General features: G+C 36.1%; 1 protein-coding gene across 2 annotated transcripts in view; it reads left to right on the top strand.

Annotated features, from left to right (window-relative positions):
• ARHGAP5 (Rho GTPase activating protein 5) overlaps positions 1-18,940 on the top strand; it is a 75,019-nt gene that overhangs the window by 18,253 nt on the left and 37,826 nt on the right. Inside the window, exon 3 of one of the 2 annotated variants that reach the window (XM_060004705.1) lies at positions 17,578-17,722. In XM_060004705.1, coding sequence (XP_059860688.1) covers positions 17,578-17,722 — 145 coding nt within the window. Of the gene's footprint in view, positions 1-17,574; positions 17,723-18,940 lie in introns of both variants that reach the window. The other variant, XM_060004704.1, reaches the window with a different exon arrangement.

The following is an 18,940-nucleotide window of genomic DNA, read 5'->3' as shown; positions in this document are numbered from 1 at the left end:
TTCCAGAACCAGTCACAGGTAATATTAGAAAAGAAAATTTTAGTCCCATTTTACTTATGAGTGCACATGCAAAAATTCTAAATAAAGTTCAGGTCTACAGACCCTTAACTGCAATTTTGAAATCCAGTAACCTCTGAAAACCAAAAGTTTGTTTAGAACTTGGCAGTGTAATCTGATTTACCCTGTTCTTGGTGGGAAAACCTGACTTGAACTAATGTGTGAGGCTACATATAAGCATTGTCTTATTTAGAGTGAATATCCATATAGTTCACTGCAAGTGTGTTAATGTATTTGAATACAGGTACTGACCCACAGTTTGTTGGGGTTGTTACCTAATACACGTTTTTTGTACTGTACAGTAGGGATGATGACTAAAATTTTCTGAATTCTAAAATATCTTACCCTAAGGGTTTTACATAGGGATTGTGAATGTATAATACCAAAAGAAAAAATCCAACAATATATATAAAAAGCACTTGATAAAATTTAGTAAATGAGAAAGCTACTAAATTATGAACAGATGAGAACTTACTTGAGAAAAGGTATCTATAAATATGCAAACAAGTAAGCATCATCCTAATTAGGGAAATGGATTCCCTTTTCAACCAGGAACAAGACAGAATGTACACACCATCACCACTTCCAGTTGGTATTATACAGAGATCCTAGTTAAAGCAGTAAGATAAGAAAAAAAATTAAAAGGATGAGTATTGGAAAGGAAGAAACAAAATTGTCACTCTTGGCTGATGATATGATTGCTTATGTAAAAGCCAAAAGGGATCTACAGATAAATTATTAGTATTAATAAAAGAGCAAAACAGCTCCATATAAGATCAGTAATCGTCCGTTGCATCTCTATACATCAGCAGTAAACAACTAGAAAAAATAATCAGAGAAGACACCATTTTTAAAAGCATGGCAGATTATCAAGTACCTGGGAGTAATTGTAACATCATGTGCAAACCTCCGTGTGGAAAAGTATAAAACTTTATTGTAAGACATTAAAGAAGATCTAAGTAAATGGGGTCACTATTGCCTTCCTATCCATGAATATGGCTTATCACAAAGAAGTTATTGATGTTCAGACTTAGCTCTACATTCAGTGTTGTTTCATTCAAAGTGTCAAAGATTTTTCAAGAAATTCTGCACTGATTCTAATACAAATATGGAAGAGTAAATAGTAAAACCAAGTATTTAATAGCCAGGACACTTCTGAAGAAGAAAGGCAGAGGTAGAGTGGTGATGATACATGTGCTTATTCTATCAGATAACGTAAAACTTTAGTATTTAACATAATGTGTTATTGGCTCAGAGACAGGCACATTTACCAGTAAAACAGAACAAAGTGCTCCCAAATACACAGACCTCTGACTTGGAGCTGTCCTTCCAAGCCATGTGAGGCTGTTGAACACTTGAAATGTGGCTAATCTGAATTGGGATATACTAGTCTACAGGGTGAATAAAGGCTTCCCTGAGACTTGTCATTTTGTCAGATCTGATAGATGAATTGGACTTAAGTAGGGGAGTGGTTGGGTGGATGGAAGAATATTTAATGCTGAATGAATAGAATGTGCATATTCTTAAAGGAGGTCACTGTGGCTAGTCATTGATCTGAAGCCGTAGTTGGCAAACTTTCTGTAAAGAGCAAGATAATAAATATTTGAGACTTTGAAGGTAATACCTCCTGTATTATAATTGCTCAGATCTGCTGTAAAAAAAAGCAGGCATGGACAACATGTAAGTGAATGAGTATGGCTTCTTTTTATTTATTTATTTATTTTTGGCTGCGTTGGGTCTTTGTTGCTGCGTGCGGGCTTTTCTCTAGTTGTGAGCGAGGGCTTCTCTTGTTGCAGAGCACGGGCTCTAGGCACGCGGGCTCTAGAGCGCAGGCTCAGTGGTTGTGGCACAGAGGCTTAGTTGCTCCTCAGGATGTGGGATCTTCCCAGGCCAGGGCACGAACCCATGTCCCCTGCATCTGCAGGTGGATTCTTAGCCGCTGCGCCACCAGGGAAGCCCAGTATGGCTATTTTTAAAAACAGGCAGCAGGGTGGATTGGTCCCCTAGGCCATAATTTGCTGATACCTGATCTATGGGAGAGAATAATACAAGGAGAGATTTGAGGCTAGGGACTAGATGCAGACCTTTTTAGCACTGTTAGGAATTTTTGTTATTTAGCCTAAGAGTATATTGAAATTAACAGAGTTAGTGGATCTGAAATCACTGGGTTTCTGTATGGAGTATGGGTTGAGTGATACAGAAGACCAGTAGGCATTTACAGTAGTCTAAGCGAATCATGATAAAAGCTTTGAATAGTTGGAGTGGGGAGGGAGAGTGGTTTCAATGGATAGAATGGGATGGATTTGAGAAATACTTAAAATACATAAGATTTGATAATGTATTGCATATGTGGGGGAAGAGTAAAGATGATGAAAGAGATAGGAAAGATATCGCCTTGGTTTCTAGCTTGTGCGGCTTAATCAGTGATGATGCTGTTCCTGACGTAGAGCATTGGAAATTTGCCAGGTTTGGAGTGGAGGGATGGAAATGAAAACTTTTAGAGTTCAAGTGGAGATATCAAATAGGCAGTTAGATATATAGGTCCTCAGAGAAGAGGTCTGAGTTGGAGATATGTATTTAGGAGACAATGAGGTAGAGATGGCAGTAGATGAAATGACCTAGGGAGTGAATACAGAGGAGTGCCTAACACAGCCTAGACCAATGTTGAATGGCCAAGGAGCAGAGAGGATCCTTAAAGGTAGGGAGAGTAAAAATAGACCACTTACCTTTTCTTAGCTCATTCCCTCACCTGTAAATTAGGAATGATAATGTTTCGCTTGGAATTGTGGTAGAAATTGGAACTGTGTGTCTCAAGTGCCTGACATACAGCAGTGTTCAATAAATGCTATTATAGTGTGCTTCAGGCCTGAAATATCTCAGTATACTCTGTCTGTATTTCAGAATAGTCCTTTGACCCATTTGCTGGATTAGTCTCCTGACTCATTTTTAAATTAAATACTCCTGTGATTTTTGATCCTGAATTTATGTACTTCTTCTTCTTCTTTTTTTTTTTTTTCCTCTAAGAGAAAAGTTCATTCTTTTTACCTTCATTCTTTGATTCCAACATGGGAGCTATAGTCTAGGAATATTTTCTCAGGTTCCTTGACATTGGAAGATTATAACTTTTGGGCATTAGTGGCATCTAAGGAAGGCTCAAAGATCTGTTTCTCTTAATGTGGGCTTTAGTTGTCATTCCTGCCAAGCAGAGAAGGCTTTATGCTTAATTATCTTTTGTTCTATACCCCAAAATGAGTTTAGTGTTAGTTGTGGGAACAAAACCTCTAAGATATTTCTTGATTTGCAAGGATTTTCTTAAGTCATAACCCGTTATAGACATAAATATTTCTATGTAAAGGAAATCTTGCAAAACAATACCTACTTCATAAGTTATTTTGATTTTCTAGTCTATTGCAGTGAAAAAAGGGGTGCTGGTTGTGACCTACTGAATTGACTTTAACTTAACAGGTGCTTGAAAAATAGTGCTTAAGAGAATGAACTGAATGAGAAAATTTGAGTTAATATTGATAAAATTGCCAGTTTTTAACATCCATTCAATGAGATATACTTGTGTTTTAACTAGTTTGTTTTTTCTTCAGTATCCATTTCAGTGCTGTCAGCTTGATTCAGATAGTAAATAGTAGAATACTTTGTGAATTTTGTGGTGCATTAGAATAAGCTGGTATTCTAATGATTTTTCTTTTTGAGCTTTTCTTTAAAATTGTTTTCCTGTCTTATTTCCAGGTCATGAATCTTTTCATCCTCTTATTTATATTAGCAACTACCAACTCCTATTTTACTCTCAAATGTTCCATCCAGTCCTTATTATTTTCTCTGTGTTTTATTGGTCCCTTCTTATTAAACCCCTCTATCAAATAGTATCTTAGAAGATTCTGCTGCTTTAGCCATTATACTAGGGTTTGGAGCCTGTTTAGGGAAGAATACCAAAATAGATAATGTTTTCTTCAAAAAAACTGAAGAGATATCTATATGTATATATTGAGTCGAAGATGTTAATTTAGTATTAGTAGATAGTGAACTGATACCAAGCTATTAATAGGGTAGATCCTTTAGAGTATAGTAAATCTTAAGTTTAGAATTATTTGACTTCTGACTTCTAGAACCTACAGTCTTTATTAAGTAAAATGCCTTTTGAAAACACTGTCAACCAGACAGTGGTGACCAGAATTTTCTCTTGATTTATAGATTGTTCATTCCAGATATAAAAGTAATGAAGTATATGAAAGTATGTCTGTGGTGAACTGCTGTTTGTCTGTATCAAAATGTATAAGTTGTAGGGTAAGTTTGCTTTTTATTTTTAGTGTATATCACTTAACCTCTTGACAGTCACTTAACTGACTGTCAGTGTTCACATCTGAGGTTCTTGGAAGAGTTATAATTAAGGCTAAATAAAAATTGGATGGGGCTTCCCTGGTGGCACAGTGGTTGAGAGTCCGCCTGCCGATGCAGGGGACACGGGTTCGTGCCCCGGTCCGGGAGGATCCCACATGCCGCGGAGCGGCTGGGCCCGTGAGCCATGGCCGCTGAGCCTGTGCGTCCGGAGCCTGTGCTCCGCAACGGGATAGGCCACAACAGTGAGAGGCCCGCGTACCGCAAAAAAAAAAAAAAAAAATTGGATGATTAAAGAGCTTACTGTAGGAAGAGCAATACTTACAGATCAGATACAGATAGAGTAGTTTGCACTTTGTTTAATGAGCTAAGTCATTTAACAAAGTCTTGAACTGCTCGACAGTTTCAGGTTTTCTATTTTTCACCTATTTTTTGGGGAGTACCTTGGTTAGATTTCTGGGCAGTTGATAATAGGGTGCCCATTATATATGTTATTACTTTGCAGACACTTCCTTAGGGGAGAGAGTGAGGGTCACTTTTATAAAGGAAGTATGATCAGAAGAATGAGAAAATTGCTTTCCCAGATTCCTCAGCCAGCATCGTTTCCAGCCTCATTGCCATGAGTTGGGTCTTATATCCATTCCTGACCAGTAAAGTCTGGCCAGAGGTGGAGAATTATGCTATTGAATGTAGGCCTGAGCCTTTAGAGCTCTTGGCGAGGTTGGCTTCCCCCAAATTAGGGTAATTTCTAAGGGATGAAAATTGCAGTGTCTAATGCAGGCTAGATTTACATGTTGTTTATAGTTGATCTGCATGGCCTAGCATAGTATGTTGTACTATGATCAGTTTGAAGTCAGTAGGAGTATATAGGTTTGTTTTTGTAGTGGTAATGAAAGAACGATTTATGGGTTTTTAAAAATAATTACATTTATTTTGACTCAAGGAAACTGTTGTTTTATTCAACAAGCATCTTACTGAATGCCTTCTATGCCTGAACACTGTCCAAAGCTAAGGATACAGGGATGACTTGGTCATGGGCTCTGCTCTCAGGCATTCAGTCTAGTACATTTGATTTTGGTGAAAATTAAACATATTTTATATTTTCATCAAGGTTAGTAAAACTTCTGGTTCTTTCATATCTCTCATTTCATTTGGAAAGCATTTATTTAGAAGTCTTAGTAACGATTTTTATTGCTTTCATATTGGCTAAATATGTTCTACATCTGACTGATTAGTTCTAAGGTGTTTCTGAAATTTCTCATAAAGTTAAAATTGGTTTCTTTAGTAGCATTTCTGGTGCTGGTGACATCAATTTATGGTATGATGTAAGTGTGGATATATAATGTGAATATTTCTGCCTGCATTTCACTATTTGCTGTTTCTTTGAATTTGTTCTGTGCTGTTGGGTTGACCATGATCTGTTACTCTTCAAATTCAGAATGAAATGTAACGAGATGGTTAGTTTTTAAAGTATATTTTGACTGATGTGTTCTAATAAGACTCAGTTTAAATGATTGTGTCAGTGGTATGCTTGTTTTCACTAATTTAAAAGCAAATGTAAATGTCTTCAGTGTGGCTTTCTATTCAAACTTTGTGTTTTTACTTAGTTTTCATAACAGCATGTTGAATGTTTAGCAAAAACTGGCATAGCACAAATTACTGAAATTATTCTTTTGCAGCACATTCATTATATTAATTGTTAGACTATATTTAGTTAATATATAAAGGAGGCACTTTACCTCTATAACATAGACTACTGTGTTCTTACTATAATTTTATATCAATGGACAATTGTTACTATTCCAAGACTTATAAGTGAGTTTATAGGGTTGTCAATTTTATGTGCTCCAAAAATTTATATACTACAAATCATCCCACTCAAACCTAGAAGAGTTATTTCCACAGTAGGTATAGTTTTATGATTTTCAGCTCTGTAATGTTTTCTTGTCATCTCCGCTGATGCGTTGAAAGAGTCCTCAATAGGGCTTAATCTATGACTGTGTTAAGAGAAACCTCAGCGGAAGGAGGACTGCTTTTTAAAAGTAGTAATATCTGATGTTTACAGTTCTTACAACAGAATATAAGGGTGTGACAAAAGAGATCTTGAGTTAGTATCTAACTTTGTCCATATAAAGGTACACCTTGCATATGTTTGTGTATGTGTGTGTAGTTGTTTTGAGCTTTTTGGAAATTGTTCTTAGCCTTTGAAAATCTGAGGAAAGGTTTGGATATTTTAACTGGAAAAATGCACGTTCACAAAATTTTAGTGGCATTTTAAGGGTGTCATATATACTTTCTAAAGTATATATGGACTCTAGAACCTCTGTTGATGTAAGAGAAGAGAAGAACACACTTGAATTTGTCTCATTCTTTACTGATGCTCTGATTTGCAATCTTCAGAGTGACAGAAAGAACCTAACAGATGACATGGGAAGCAAAGGGAGAAGTAATGGTTTTAAGAATGAAATGCTGGGTATAATATAAAACTTATTTTGATTTGAATACACTTGAAAAAATATTTTTAGGTAAGTTGGGAAGAAATCACTCATCGTTAACTTGAATAGCTAGATGTTTTGCTAGGACCCTCTCCAGGTGACTCCAGGTCTAATTTTTTGTTAGTAAAATTGTTAATGGCATTAATAAAATGCCTGCCAGGTAGATAATATATGTTGAAATGCTTTATAGGAAGGTGTCATCTTAGAGATGAATCAGTGCAAGAACCAGTTTGTCTGATACATGTATACAAGAACCCAGACCACATTTATTTGCCCTCAGTTATTTTCTCTTCCCTCTTTTCACCTAGTGTTAGGTTAAAGGGTCTGAAAGAGCATTGACAACATCCAGCACCTAACAGCTTTTAGAGAATTAAAAAAAAAAAAAAAAAAAGGATTAAGTAGACCTTCATGGAGTACTGACTCTAAAGACTTCTTTTTTATGTTGATGTGTTATGCTATGGTGTAATACTTATTCTTCCCACATAAAGTAATCACTTTCTAGTAGTTTTATTGCTTTGTAGTTTAATAAGTTTTGTTTTTCTTACTACATTGTAAGCTTTTTGAAGGCAGTTATGATTATCATTCATCTTTGTGTACCGTACAGTAGTGATTCTCTATCTTGAATTATGTATTGACTTTTTTTTTTTAAAGTTAAAGTCTCAGACTTCCCAGGGCTATATCTGTAGCCATCTCCCAAACTTGAGTTCTTAGTCCTTGATTTTATTAGCCTAGCGCAATGGTTCTCAACCAGGGTCAATTTTGACCTGCAGGGAGCATCTGGCAATACCTGGAGACATTTTTGGCTGTCACAACTCAGGTGGGGAATTGCTACTGGTATCTGTTGGATTGAGGCCAAGGATGCTGCTAAACACCCTGCAATTCAAAATGTCAATAATACTGAAGTTGAGAAACCCTGTGTAGCCAAATGTGGTCTTCAATGAAATTCCTGTGAGATTCTAGAAGTCAGTCATACAAGGCTTGTTTGTACTTGCTCATTAGGAAAGGTAGGTTTTTCCTCACAGGTCATAGATATTTCTTCCCTATCCTCACCATGATTGGGTAAGGATGTATTTTCAGGAAGGAGTTACTGTGGGTCAAAGCTACATGCTCTTGCTATTTAACTTGTCTGATCTTTATTCTGCTGTGAAACATGTTGTTTCCATTTCATTGTCACAGTCTTAGTTGAGGTTATCATAAATTCTTACTTGGATTATTGCAATGACCTTTTTTTAAAAAAATCTTTTTAATTTGAGGTAATTGTAGATGGACATACCATTGTAAGAAATAATGCAGAAAGATTCCATGGACCCTTTGCCCAGTTTCCCGCAAAGGTAACATCTTGCAAAACTAGTAAAATATCACAAACAGGGTATTGACATTAATGTGACCTGCAGATACTTTAGATTCCCCCAGGTTTGCTTGTACTTGTGACTGTGTGCACGCATGTGTGTGTGTGTGTGTGTACTCTATGCAGATTTTCACACGTGTAGCTTTGTGTATCCTATCCTGCACAGTACCTAGCATGATGTTATTATGCACATGGTAAATGCTCAGTTCTTACACACTGTTGAAAGTACATTACCTTATATCCAAATGAATTCACATAGAGTTGGCTATTTAATCCTTCTTGTAGTTTTATGATAAGAATCATTATTTTGTATGAATCCTGATTTTATTAGGTTCAGATGCTTAAGCTTAGATACATCTATATAATGACTCCCGTAGTAAAAAAAAAAATTAGGTATAATGAAACTGTTTGCATAACTGGTAAATAAACTAACAGTATTTCGTATGTTTATTAACAGAAATCTTATATGGTAAAGGCTTTCTCTGGTTCTTGTTTATAATTTTGTTTGCTGCTGTTAGTGTTGACTGAGCACCCACCATGTGCCAAGTTATAGGTACTAAAAAGGAAAAGTGGGCAGTTTCTAGAGTATTTTGGAAGTCATACCAACAGGGCTTCTTATGCATTCACTGTGGAGAGTAAGGGAAAATCAAAGCTGATTCATAAATTTATGGTTTAAGCAACTGGGTAGATTTAGATTTACTGAGATAGTGAAGAAGGTTAAGGATGAAAGGTTTCAGACCAGAGAGACTCAAGACATCTGTTTTGTGCTTTTTATATTATGTTTAAAATATCTATGTTGACATCCCAGTGGAAGTATAAAAGTTAGATTATGAATCTGGTATTCAGAGGAAGACTTATCAGGTTATAAAAGGATTGAAAGTTATGAGTTTAGATAAATTCACGTAAGGACAGAGAATAGCTAGAGAAGAAGGGAGGGGCTCAGAAGTGAGTTTGGGTAGACCAGGAAGACTTGTTGGCAGGTGAAACTGATCCCACTACTGGGCATATACCCTGAGAAAACCATAATTCAAAAAGAGTCATGTACCACAACGTTTATTGCAGCTCTATTTTCAATAGCCAGGACATGGAAGCAACCTAAGTATCCATTGACACATGAATGGATAAAGAAGATGTGGCACATATATATGATGGAATATTACTCAGCCATAAAAAGAAATGAAATTGGGTTATTTGTAGTGAGGTGGATGGACTAGTAACTGTCATACAGAGTGAAGTAAGCCAGAAAGAGAAAAACAAATACCGTATGCTAACACATATATATGGAATCTTTAAAAAAAAAAAGGGGGGTTATGCAGAACCTAGGGGCAGGATGACAGGAATAAAGATGCAGACATAGAGAATGGACTTGAGGACACGGGGAGGGGGAAGGGTAAGCTGGGATGAAGTGAGAGAGTGGCATGGACTTATATATACTACCAGATGTAAAATAGATAGTTAGTGGGAAGCAGCCGCATAGCACAGGGAGATCAGCTCCGTTCTTTGTGACCATCTAGAGGGGTGGGATAGGGAGGATGGGAGGGAGACACAAGAGGGAGGAGATATGGGGATATATATATATATGTATAGCTGATTCACTTTGTTACAAAGCAGAAACTAACACACCATTGTAAAGCAATTATACTCCAATGAAGATGTTAAAAAAAAAGAAAGAAAGAAAGAAAAATGAATCCCTGGTGAGAAAAGAGGAAAAACTGGTTAAGAGTAGTGACATGGGAGCCAAGAGAGCAAGTGTTTAAGGAGGAAGTGATCAAGAAAGAATGTTGCTGAGAGCTCAAGAGGAATGAAAAGTTTCTTTTTGATTTGATAGTGTGGAAGTATCTGATCTTGACAAGCAGTTTAGTGGAATGGGAGAGAAAGCCAGATGGAAGCAAGGTGAAGAATGAATGGGATGTGAAAAGTAGAGATAGATGTAGATGACACCTTCAAGAAGTGTTTCTATGAAAGGGAGCAAGATTTGGGTCAGTAGCTAGAGTTCAATATGGGATCAAAAGAGGGTTTTGTTTTCATGTTTGTTTTTAAAGATGAGAGATATTATATTTGTATATTCATAAGAATGACCCAGGAGAGGGACAGGTTGATGCTATGAAAGAAGAGGCGAGGGATAAGAAGATACTGGAAAGAAGATATTGGCTTGTATGAACAGGGGATACTACAGAAGGAAAACATGAATCAGGGTAGAGATACATAGGTGGGTTGGTTGTAGGTATAAATGAAGAAAAGGGAATTCCTATGTGTCTTTTCCAATGAAATGTGAGTTGAGGACATTAGGAAGAGAGAGGGTAGGTAGTACTTGTAGTTACATGAGTTTCTTTAATTGTACAACTTCTCAGAATTTTTTAGCATGCTGTGATATGTTGAGAATCTCTTGAGTGGGACAGAGTATATAGGGCAGGACCAGAGAAAACTCAAATTGGAAGCCATTGGGGAGAAATTTGATTTCCTATTTCTTTCCATTTTGAAAAGAGGATTAAAGTTTATATATCATAGACATAAATTTTTTAATTAATCTGTTTTTGGCTGTGTTGGGTCTTCGTTGCTGCGTGCAGGCTTTCTCTAGTTGTGGCAAGCGGGGACTACTCTTTGTTGTGGTGCGTGGGCTTCTCATTGTGGTGGCTCCTCTTGTTGCGGAGCATGGGCTCTAAGCACACGAGCTTCAGTAGCTATGGCACGCAGTCTCAGTAGTTGTAGCTTGTGGGCTCCAGAGCGCAGGCTCAGTAGTTGTGGTGCATGGGCTTAGTTGCTCCACGTCATGTGGGATCTTCCCGGACCAGGGCTTGAACCCATGTCCCCTGCATTGGCAGGTGGATTCTTAACCACTGTGCCACCAGGGAAGTCCCTCATAGACACAATTTTTTAAATCTTGGTTTTTTTCTGGTTACACAAGTGATCTTTATCTTTTCAAAAAGTACTTCCTTTACAAAAGGAAATGTACAATTTACAGTGAAAATTCTGTATAACCTCCTCCCAGTCTTTTCTTTCTCTTTCCTTCTATACCCTGCTCTAAATTTAAGGGTATCGTTGTCAATAGTTTGGTATTTGTTTTTTAATTTTTGCTATAATATTAACATAAATGATTTATTTTGATGAAATGGAATTATACTATTTATCCTGTTCTTACACTGTAACATATATCAGTATATGTAAATCTGTTAAAATCAACCTTCTTAATTCGTCTTTATTATCATTAATTTTGGTGTATTAGATCTTGACAAGGACTAAAGGAGATCATTTAAAATTTCTTATTCTGTTTCCATAGAGGTACATATTTCTGCTATACTTTGTTTCTGCTACTTGGTGGATTGAATTCTAGATAATTGTAAGTGAGTCTCTTTTGTATAGTTCAAAGCTTTTTGCTTTGAAGACAGCTGCAATGTTAACCTTGCTCTTGTAAAAACAAAAAAAATCATTACTTTCTCCATCATTTTGTTTTCAGTTTTTAGGAGTCTGTTTAAATGGCATGTGGTTAGTCACGTTTAGTTTTTTGTGTTTTTTAAATGAATTTATTTGTTTATTTGTTTGTTTGTTTTTGGCTGCATTGGATTTTCGATGCTGCGCAAGGGCTTTCTCTAGTTGTGGCAAGTGGGGGCTCCTCTTTGTTGTGGTGCGCAAGCTTCTCATTGCGGTGGCTTCTCTTGTTGCGGAGCACAGGCTCTAGGTGCATGGGCTTCAGTAGTTGTGGCACACGGGCTTACTTGGTCTGTGGCATTTGGGACCTTCCCGGACCAGGGCTCGAACCCGTGTCCCCTGCATTGGCAGGCAGATTCTTAACGACTGTGCCACCAGGGAGGTTCTCCTGTTTAGTTTTGTACCAAGTCTGAGAGTCTTTTATAGCTGATCTGATCTTAATCCATTTACATTTACTTTTTAATTTGCTTTTTTCTTGTTATCTATTTTTATTCTTCATCAGCAAAAAAAGAGAGAGAGAGAAATAAAGGAACTAATAGTTATTCTTTTTCAGATTCTTTTCCCTTGTAGATTATTACAAAACATTGAGTATAGTTCCCTGTGCTATACAGTAGGTCCTTGTTGGTTATCTATTTTATATATAGTAGTGAGTATATGTTGATCCCAAGCTCCTAATTTATCCCTCCATGCCCTGTCTCCGTCCGATGATGTTTCATTATGTGTTTAGGATTTCTAGGGCAGTTCGAGAGTGCTATAATTTAAATATTAACTATTACATATTTGAGAACTTAAAAAAAGCTGTAGTTGCTTGTTACACACATTTGGATGACATACTGGCTAAATAAAGAATCTTTGACAAATCTTTTTCCCATGAATATTCACATAGAAGAGTTTTCTGACTTCCCAAGTTTTCGTGAGAACTTTGAGGCTAGCCTGATATTTTCCCTCCTTTGTTGGTCATTGGTTTCTTCTGCCTAGATGCTTTTAAGATTTTTGAAGCTTACTGAGTTCAGCAGCATATGTCTGTAACTTGATGGTTTACTCCTATTTGTGGTGAGATCATTCAATCTACAAATTAAATTCATTATTTCAGAAGAGACCTCGACTATCTTTGCACTTTTCTCTTTCTCACAAGCAGAATTCCAGAGCATTGGAGTATGTTAATGAACAAAGCAGATAAAAATCCGTGCCCTTGTGTGGAGCTTAAATTGTAGCAGGCGTACACCAAAATAATAATGATGATGATGATGATATATGAGAAAATTTATATAGTGTTGTGGGTAGGAAAAGCAGTGTAAGAGGGATTAGAAGTACTGGGCAGTAGTTAGAGAAAGACAGGCCATAGATCACAATTTTTAATAGTCCATGTAGGCCTTATTGAGAGGGTAAAGGGAACAGCCAATGCAAAACTCCTAAGTTAGGAGCATGTGTCACATGCTAAAAAAGCAAGTAAGCTGTGTAACTTACTTGCACAAGGAAGTAAGGAAAGGGAGTAAAATGATGGAGAAAGTAGAGGAAAATGAGGTAAGAATATATAGAAGCCGAGTTCAAAGCATGCTAGATTATATATGGCCTTGAAGGCTGTTATTTGTGGGTCACTATCATTCTGGGTGCTTTATTGAGAACGGTATGTAGAGAATGGTGGTAGAAGCAGGGAGGATTGATTGAGCAGTCAATGCAGTAATCTACATATGTGAAATGGTGATAGCTGTATGGACCAGGGAATTAGCAGTGAAGATGGTTAAGATCTCATAGATTTGGAAGTAAGGTGTGAGAAAATAAGAGGGATCAAAAATGACTCCAAGATTTTAGCCTGGCAGCTGAAAGGATGGAATTGCCAGCAACTGAGATGTAGAAGGCTGAAGATGGAGCTCCTTTTAAGGAAATCATCAGGAGTTCAGTTTTGCGTGTTAAGAAAGAAATATCTCTTAGACATTCAAGTGAAGAGTCAGGTAGAAGGTTTCAAATGAATCTGGAGTTCAGGAGAAAGAGCTGAGCTGGCAGTATTAATTTGGGTTAGCAGCATATGGATGACATTACCAAGAGGGTGATTATAGATATTGAGAAAAAAAGGCAGAGACTGAGGCCTGGGGTATTCACAGTATTACAAGGTTGCCGAGGAGGGACAAGCTAAGGAGACTAATAAGGGGAGAACAAGTGAGATAATAGAGGTCGTCTCCTGAAGTCCACTAAAGAGAGTGACTGCTGAAAAGTTGAGTAAGATGAGAGCTGAGAACTGACTATTGCAAAACAGTCATTTGTGAACTTAATAAGAGCAGATTTAGTGGAGTGATGAGAGTGATAAACTAATATAAGTACATATAAGAGGGAATGGAAGGAGGGGAATTGGAGACAACTAGTATAGATGATTTATATAGAGTTTGTTCTACAAAAGGAAGTAGAATTCTGGAGCAGTAGCTAGCAGAGAGAAGAAGATTAAGACTTCTTTTAAGAATGGGAGCAAAAGTATTTTTTGGCATGTGTCAAAGAAATGATACAGTAGAAAAGAGAACTCTGATGATCTTTTCCACTTTATTCTGATCTTTTCAATCATATTGGGTCTTTTACTAAAGAGGTATTCATTTCTTTAATGGATTTTTTTCTTCACTTTCTTTACATTTTGCCTCTGGTTGTCTCATTTCTTCTTTAATCTTTTATTTCAAGAATCCCATAATAAATTTAAGAGAATAGAGAAGTCCAAAATTTCTTGTTTCCTGGATTTATTCTTTGAAAGCCTCCTCAACTGTTTTTTGCTACTTAAGTTTTCTACAGTTTGTTGGTTACATATGAAGCAATTGAGGTATTGTTTTTTTCAGTGTTATTGATTGTATCGACAGTATTTATTGAATATTTGAGGATGTTGCTTAGATGCTCTCCTTTGTTGTGTTGCTGATATTGCTGAAGTGGAAGAGCAGATTCTGTAAAGAGCTATTTATATGCCTTTTCCTGGTCCTGTTTACTTATACTAATGATAGTTTTTAATATCCACTGGACACTTAACTGATAACATTGTTTATATTATTTGTGAAATACAATGTTCATTTTACTGGATATGCTTTTGCAGACATGAGATTTGCCTAAGTGGCCAGGAAGAAAAGACCTTGGGTATTTGCATTTAAGCAGAAATTAAGATTTGTATGAATGTAGTAATGAATCAAAAGTTGGATTATCATAAATCAGATCCTGTTTTCCTGCTGGCATAATTATTTATTGGGACCTGCCATTTCTGACTATTGGTTCATCAAAAGCTATAGATATAAATGACCAGGGCTTCCCTGGTGGCGCAGTGGTTGAGAGTCCGCCTGCCAATGCAGGGGACACGGGTTCGTGCCCCGCTCCGGGAAGATCCCACATGCCGCGGAGCGGCTGGGCCCGTGAGCCATGGCCGCTGAGCCTGCGCTCCGCAGCGGGAGAGGCCACAACAGTGAGAGGCCCGCGTACTGCAAAAAAAAAATAAATAAATAAATAAATAAATGACCAAATAACCATACGCCTCATCTTTTTCTTGCATTTCAGAGAACCTTGATGGGATTTTATAGCAGTTGTAATCATCTAGCCTTAGTTTAATTTATGAAATAGATTTTAAATTATGTAAGTTAATTTGAATTGGTATAAATTTGTAGCTATAGATTAGCAACTCTTAACTAAGGGTTGTATGTTAGAATAATGTATAGTTTTTCAAAATTCACATTTCTAAAGAACTCCCTGAAGTGATTCTTATGCTTAAGAACCATCACTTATAGAAAAAAAGTTATATATGTTTTTATTCATCATAAAAGCTAATATAGGAATGTCTAATTCAAAACTATTTTCCTACATAGAGTTTTCTTTTGCACCACTGTAAATTAGTAGAAAAATTGGTAAAGTCACATAAGCTTTTTACGCTTTTTTTCCCCATATATGTGAACTATAACTTGACTGTCAGGGCAGTTGTATGTTAGTAAGTTATCCCTTTATACTTTGCCAGAAATTCCATGCTATAAGCCACTTAGCATTTCATTGCCTCAGATTACTGGTGTAATCTGATCTTGGAGTAACTGCAGAATTAAATAACCTGCCCTTGTAACTTTATGGACTTTGAGGGATGGATATTCCCTGAGCATAAGCCAGAGAAATCTACCCCCAATTTTAGTGAAGTATTCAGAGTTTAGTTTGGTTCCTAAAGGGTAATATGAAAAGAGAATTTCTTAAGAGTTGATTGGAACAGTTAGGACTAGCTAGCTTACTTTTCTTACAACTTTGTTTTTTAGGTGTCATTGCAGATTAAGATCTTTTATTCCTGTTTCATGGCTCTTGCCATAGGTTAGGCATTGCTGTTTTCATTAACTTGCTTAAGTGTAATCTTTTTCACCACTGTATTATCTCTCTAAACAAAAACATCCATCTTTGCCTCAGTTTTCACTTTTGTAATCAAATGGTGCAGCTAATAGTTTGCAGGCTGGAAAGCACCTTAGTGCTCCTGAGAAAGAAGAGGACCCAGTCGCTGTATCCCTACCTCAGCTTTGAAATAACAATCTCTTCATTTCTACTTTCTTGCACATTGTTCTGTTTTGGTGGTGGTGGTAGTGGAAGGATTGTTTAAGGAGTAAGGAAGGATCCACACTACTTGACTTGGTGGGCTAGGTCTTGAGCCATACCAAGTATTCCAATGCTTTGTTGGTAACATTTCAGACAACTAGTTATATTGTATGTAATCTGTACCTACCAGAGTTTTTGTAATCTGTATCATCAGAGTGATAATATATGAAGACTTAGAAGTTGGATTTCATGAGATCTGGAAGTTTGATAGGTAGAGCAGCCTGAAATTGAAATGAAGAAAGGACTTGATTGATTATGCAGGGTATCAGTTGCATAACTTGGAACTTGGAAGAACACATTGAAAGATCAGTCCATCCAAAGGAGAGACTCCTCTGGAAATTAAAATGAGGACTGTTGCTTTAAGCATTGAAAGCTCTGCCTGTGTTCCCTCCCCTGCCCCCACACACACTTTTCTGAATAGAAATGGTATGTTTTTATGTGATTTGTAAGTCAGTAACAATACTTACGACAAATATAAATACACCCTACTTAAGGAAGAGTGACTCAGAATCTCCTTAAGGGTTGAATTCCAGGCAGTATTTCCTTAGGTTTTTGAAATGTTCGCTCCCTGGTTAAGAACCCATTTTCTCCCAATGCAATATTGAAATTAAACTTTGAAAATTCTTACGTAATTTTGTTTATTATTGTGAAAATGTTTTGTCCATTACTTATAAAAATTATCTTTTTGGGAGTGCTTAATAAAACATTTTTAATAGACTAAATTAACATCTCCTTTCCCACTAGGATGTTATTTTCTTTTATAAAAATTATCTTAATATTTAAGAAATAGAGTCAATAGATAGGAAGAAAATGAGGAAATGATGGGGTTAAAACTCATGGAGTTGAATAGCTTCATTGTATAATCAATAATTAAAGCTATGTTATATTCTTACTAATATAGCTATGCACAAAAATCTCACTTGGAACTTCCCCAAAGACCAAATAACAAATGCACCAATAAACAGACCACACTGAAACTGTGAATTGAGCATTGCTTACTCCTAGTTTCTCCTTTTCACTTGGCATTGAAAAATGATCTTTTCTAATTTCCCTACCTGTCCAGTTTTCTATTATTTTACAAAGGAAAAAGTTTCTTCTATTCAGCCATTTTTTTTGTCTGTTCACTTTTGTCTCTTTCTCTTGGTCACGTTGCTGCTTCTAGCAGAATTTTTTTAATGAACCCGGTATTGATGGACATTTAGGTTGGATATGGCTTTTAAATATATCTTTTGATACAAAATGTTTATTTACATTGCTTAATACTAATGTTTTTCTGAAAGAAATTAATTTTAATAGTTTTAACTTGAATATGTTTTTTTATAGCAGAAAAAGAAAACTAAGAACTTCAATCCACCAACACGTAGAAATTGGGAAAGTAATTACTTTGGGATGCCCCTCCAGGATCTGGTTACAGCTGAGAAGCCCATACCACTATTTGTTGAAAAATGTGTGGAATTTATTGAAGATACAGGTAGGATAGAAGTATCATTGCAAGAGGTTTGATATAAAATTTCACTTTTGCTACACCAATAGTTTGTCAAATGTTCCTGATTCAAGCTAGAATTTGAAAGAGGTGTATCGTTCTCATTAGGATTGATTATCTTGAGTATTAATTCTAGATGTAACCATCTGATATTTGAAAGCAGTTTTGTCGTTAGCCAGTCATGCTTTTGTTGGACTTCTCTTTATTAAATGGCTAAGTCAAATACTAAAATGTTAAACTTACCTTTTTCTGGAATTTAGAATAACTCAGTTATTAAATTATGCTACTGTTTAATCATAGTTATGATTTAAATCAGTAATTTGAATGTTTGCAACATTTTAAGTCTAATACTATTTTTAACTCATTTTACACACGAATTTTTCTTTTAAAAATTCATAGCAATATTTGTGAATGTGCAAGAGGTAGCTTGTGATGTTACTATTTATTCAGCCCCACTAGCTTAATATGGTTTGTATGGTTTGAGTTGTATTTGTAAGGAGTGTGTAGATATCCTCACTGTTTTAAAAACAAGCCTGCTCTTATGTTTACTTTGTCTGATGAAACTATTCAGAAAGTAGTCAGAGTTGGGTTATAAAGGCAGAATATTATGTTTATGTGCATTTAAAATGAATACAAGTTAACCATGAAACTTCAGTGATTTGAATAGACTCCAAAATGTAATGGTTTGAAAACGTGAGCTAATTTCATTTTAGCTTTATTTATTCTTAATGACCTCTTTTGATAAACAACTATTGTTTAAAGAATAAACAAGCTAGGATGCCCATGTCCTATCTAAAAAATCAAGCTCATTTTTACTTAGGTGTATGTACGCCATACCATTTAATCTTGACTGTCAGCTAAGTTCTATATGTACATATTAGGTTGTCCGGTGAGAAGTGCTAACTTTCAGTTTTAATAATGATTGGAATATGGGGCAATACCTGTTATCCACTGGTATTAGAGTTGAAATAGCCTATCTTCTCCCTTAAGTTAATAAATTTTAATTTATAGAGCCTGTATTTGTATATGCCTTTAATCATTTGTTTTTTCCTTCAACAGAAGTATTAGGCAAATTTCTTTATGTATTTCTGTCCATCTTTAGCATAGTAGAAATGCAGAAGTTCTTATAATATTAGCTATCTGCTTTGAGGTAAAAGAAATCTCATTTTCTCTAGTAATATAATTAGGCCTTGTGGATATGACTGA

The sequence above is a fragment of the Delphinus delphis genome, chromosome 2 (assembly GCF_949987515.2).
Source record: "Delphinus delphis chromosome 2, mDelDel1.2, whole genome shotgun sequence".
Classification (NCBI taxonomy): domain Eukaryota; kingdom Metazoa; phylum Chordata; class Mammalia; order Artiodactyla; family Delphinidae; genus Delphinus; species Delphinus delphis.
The sequence above is the reverse complement of the archived record's forward strand: the minus strand, read 5'-3'. Positions and strand labels throughout refer to the sequence as shown.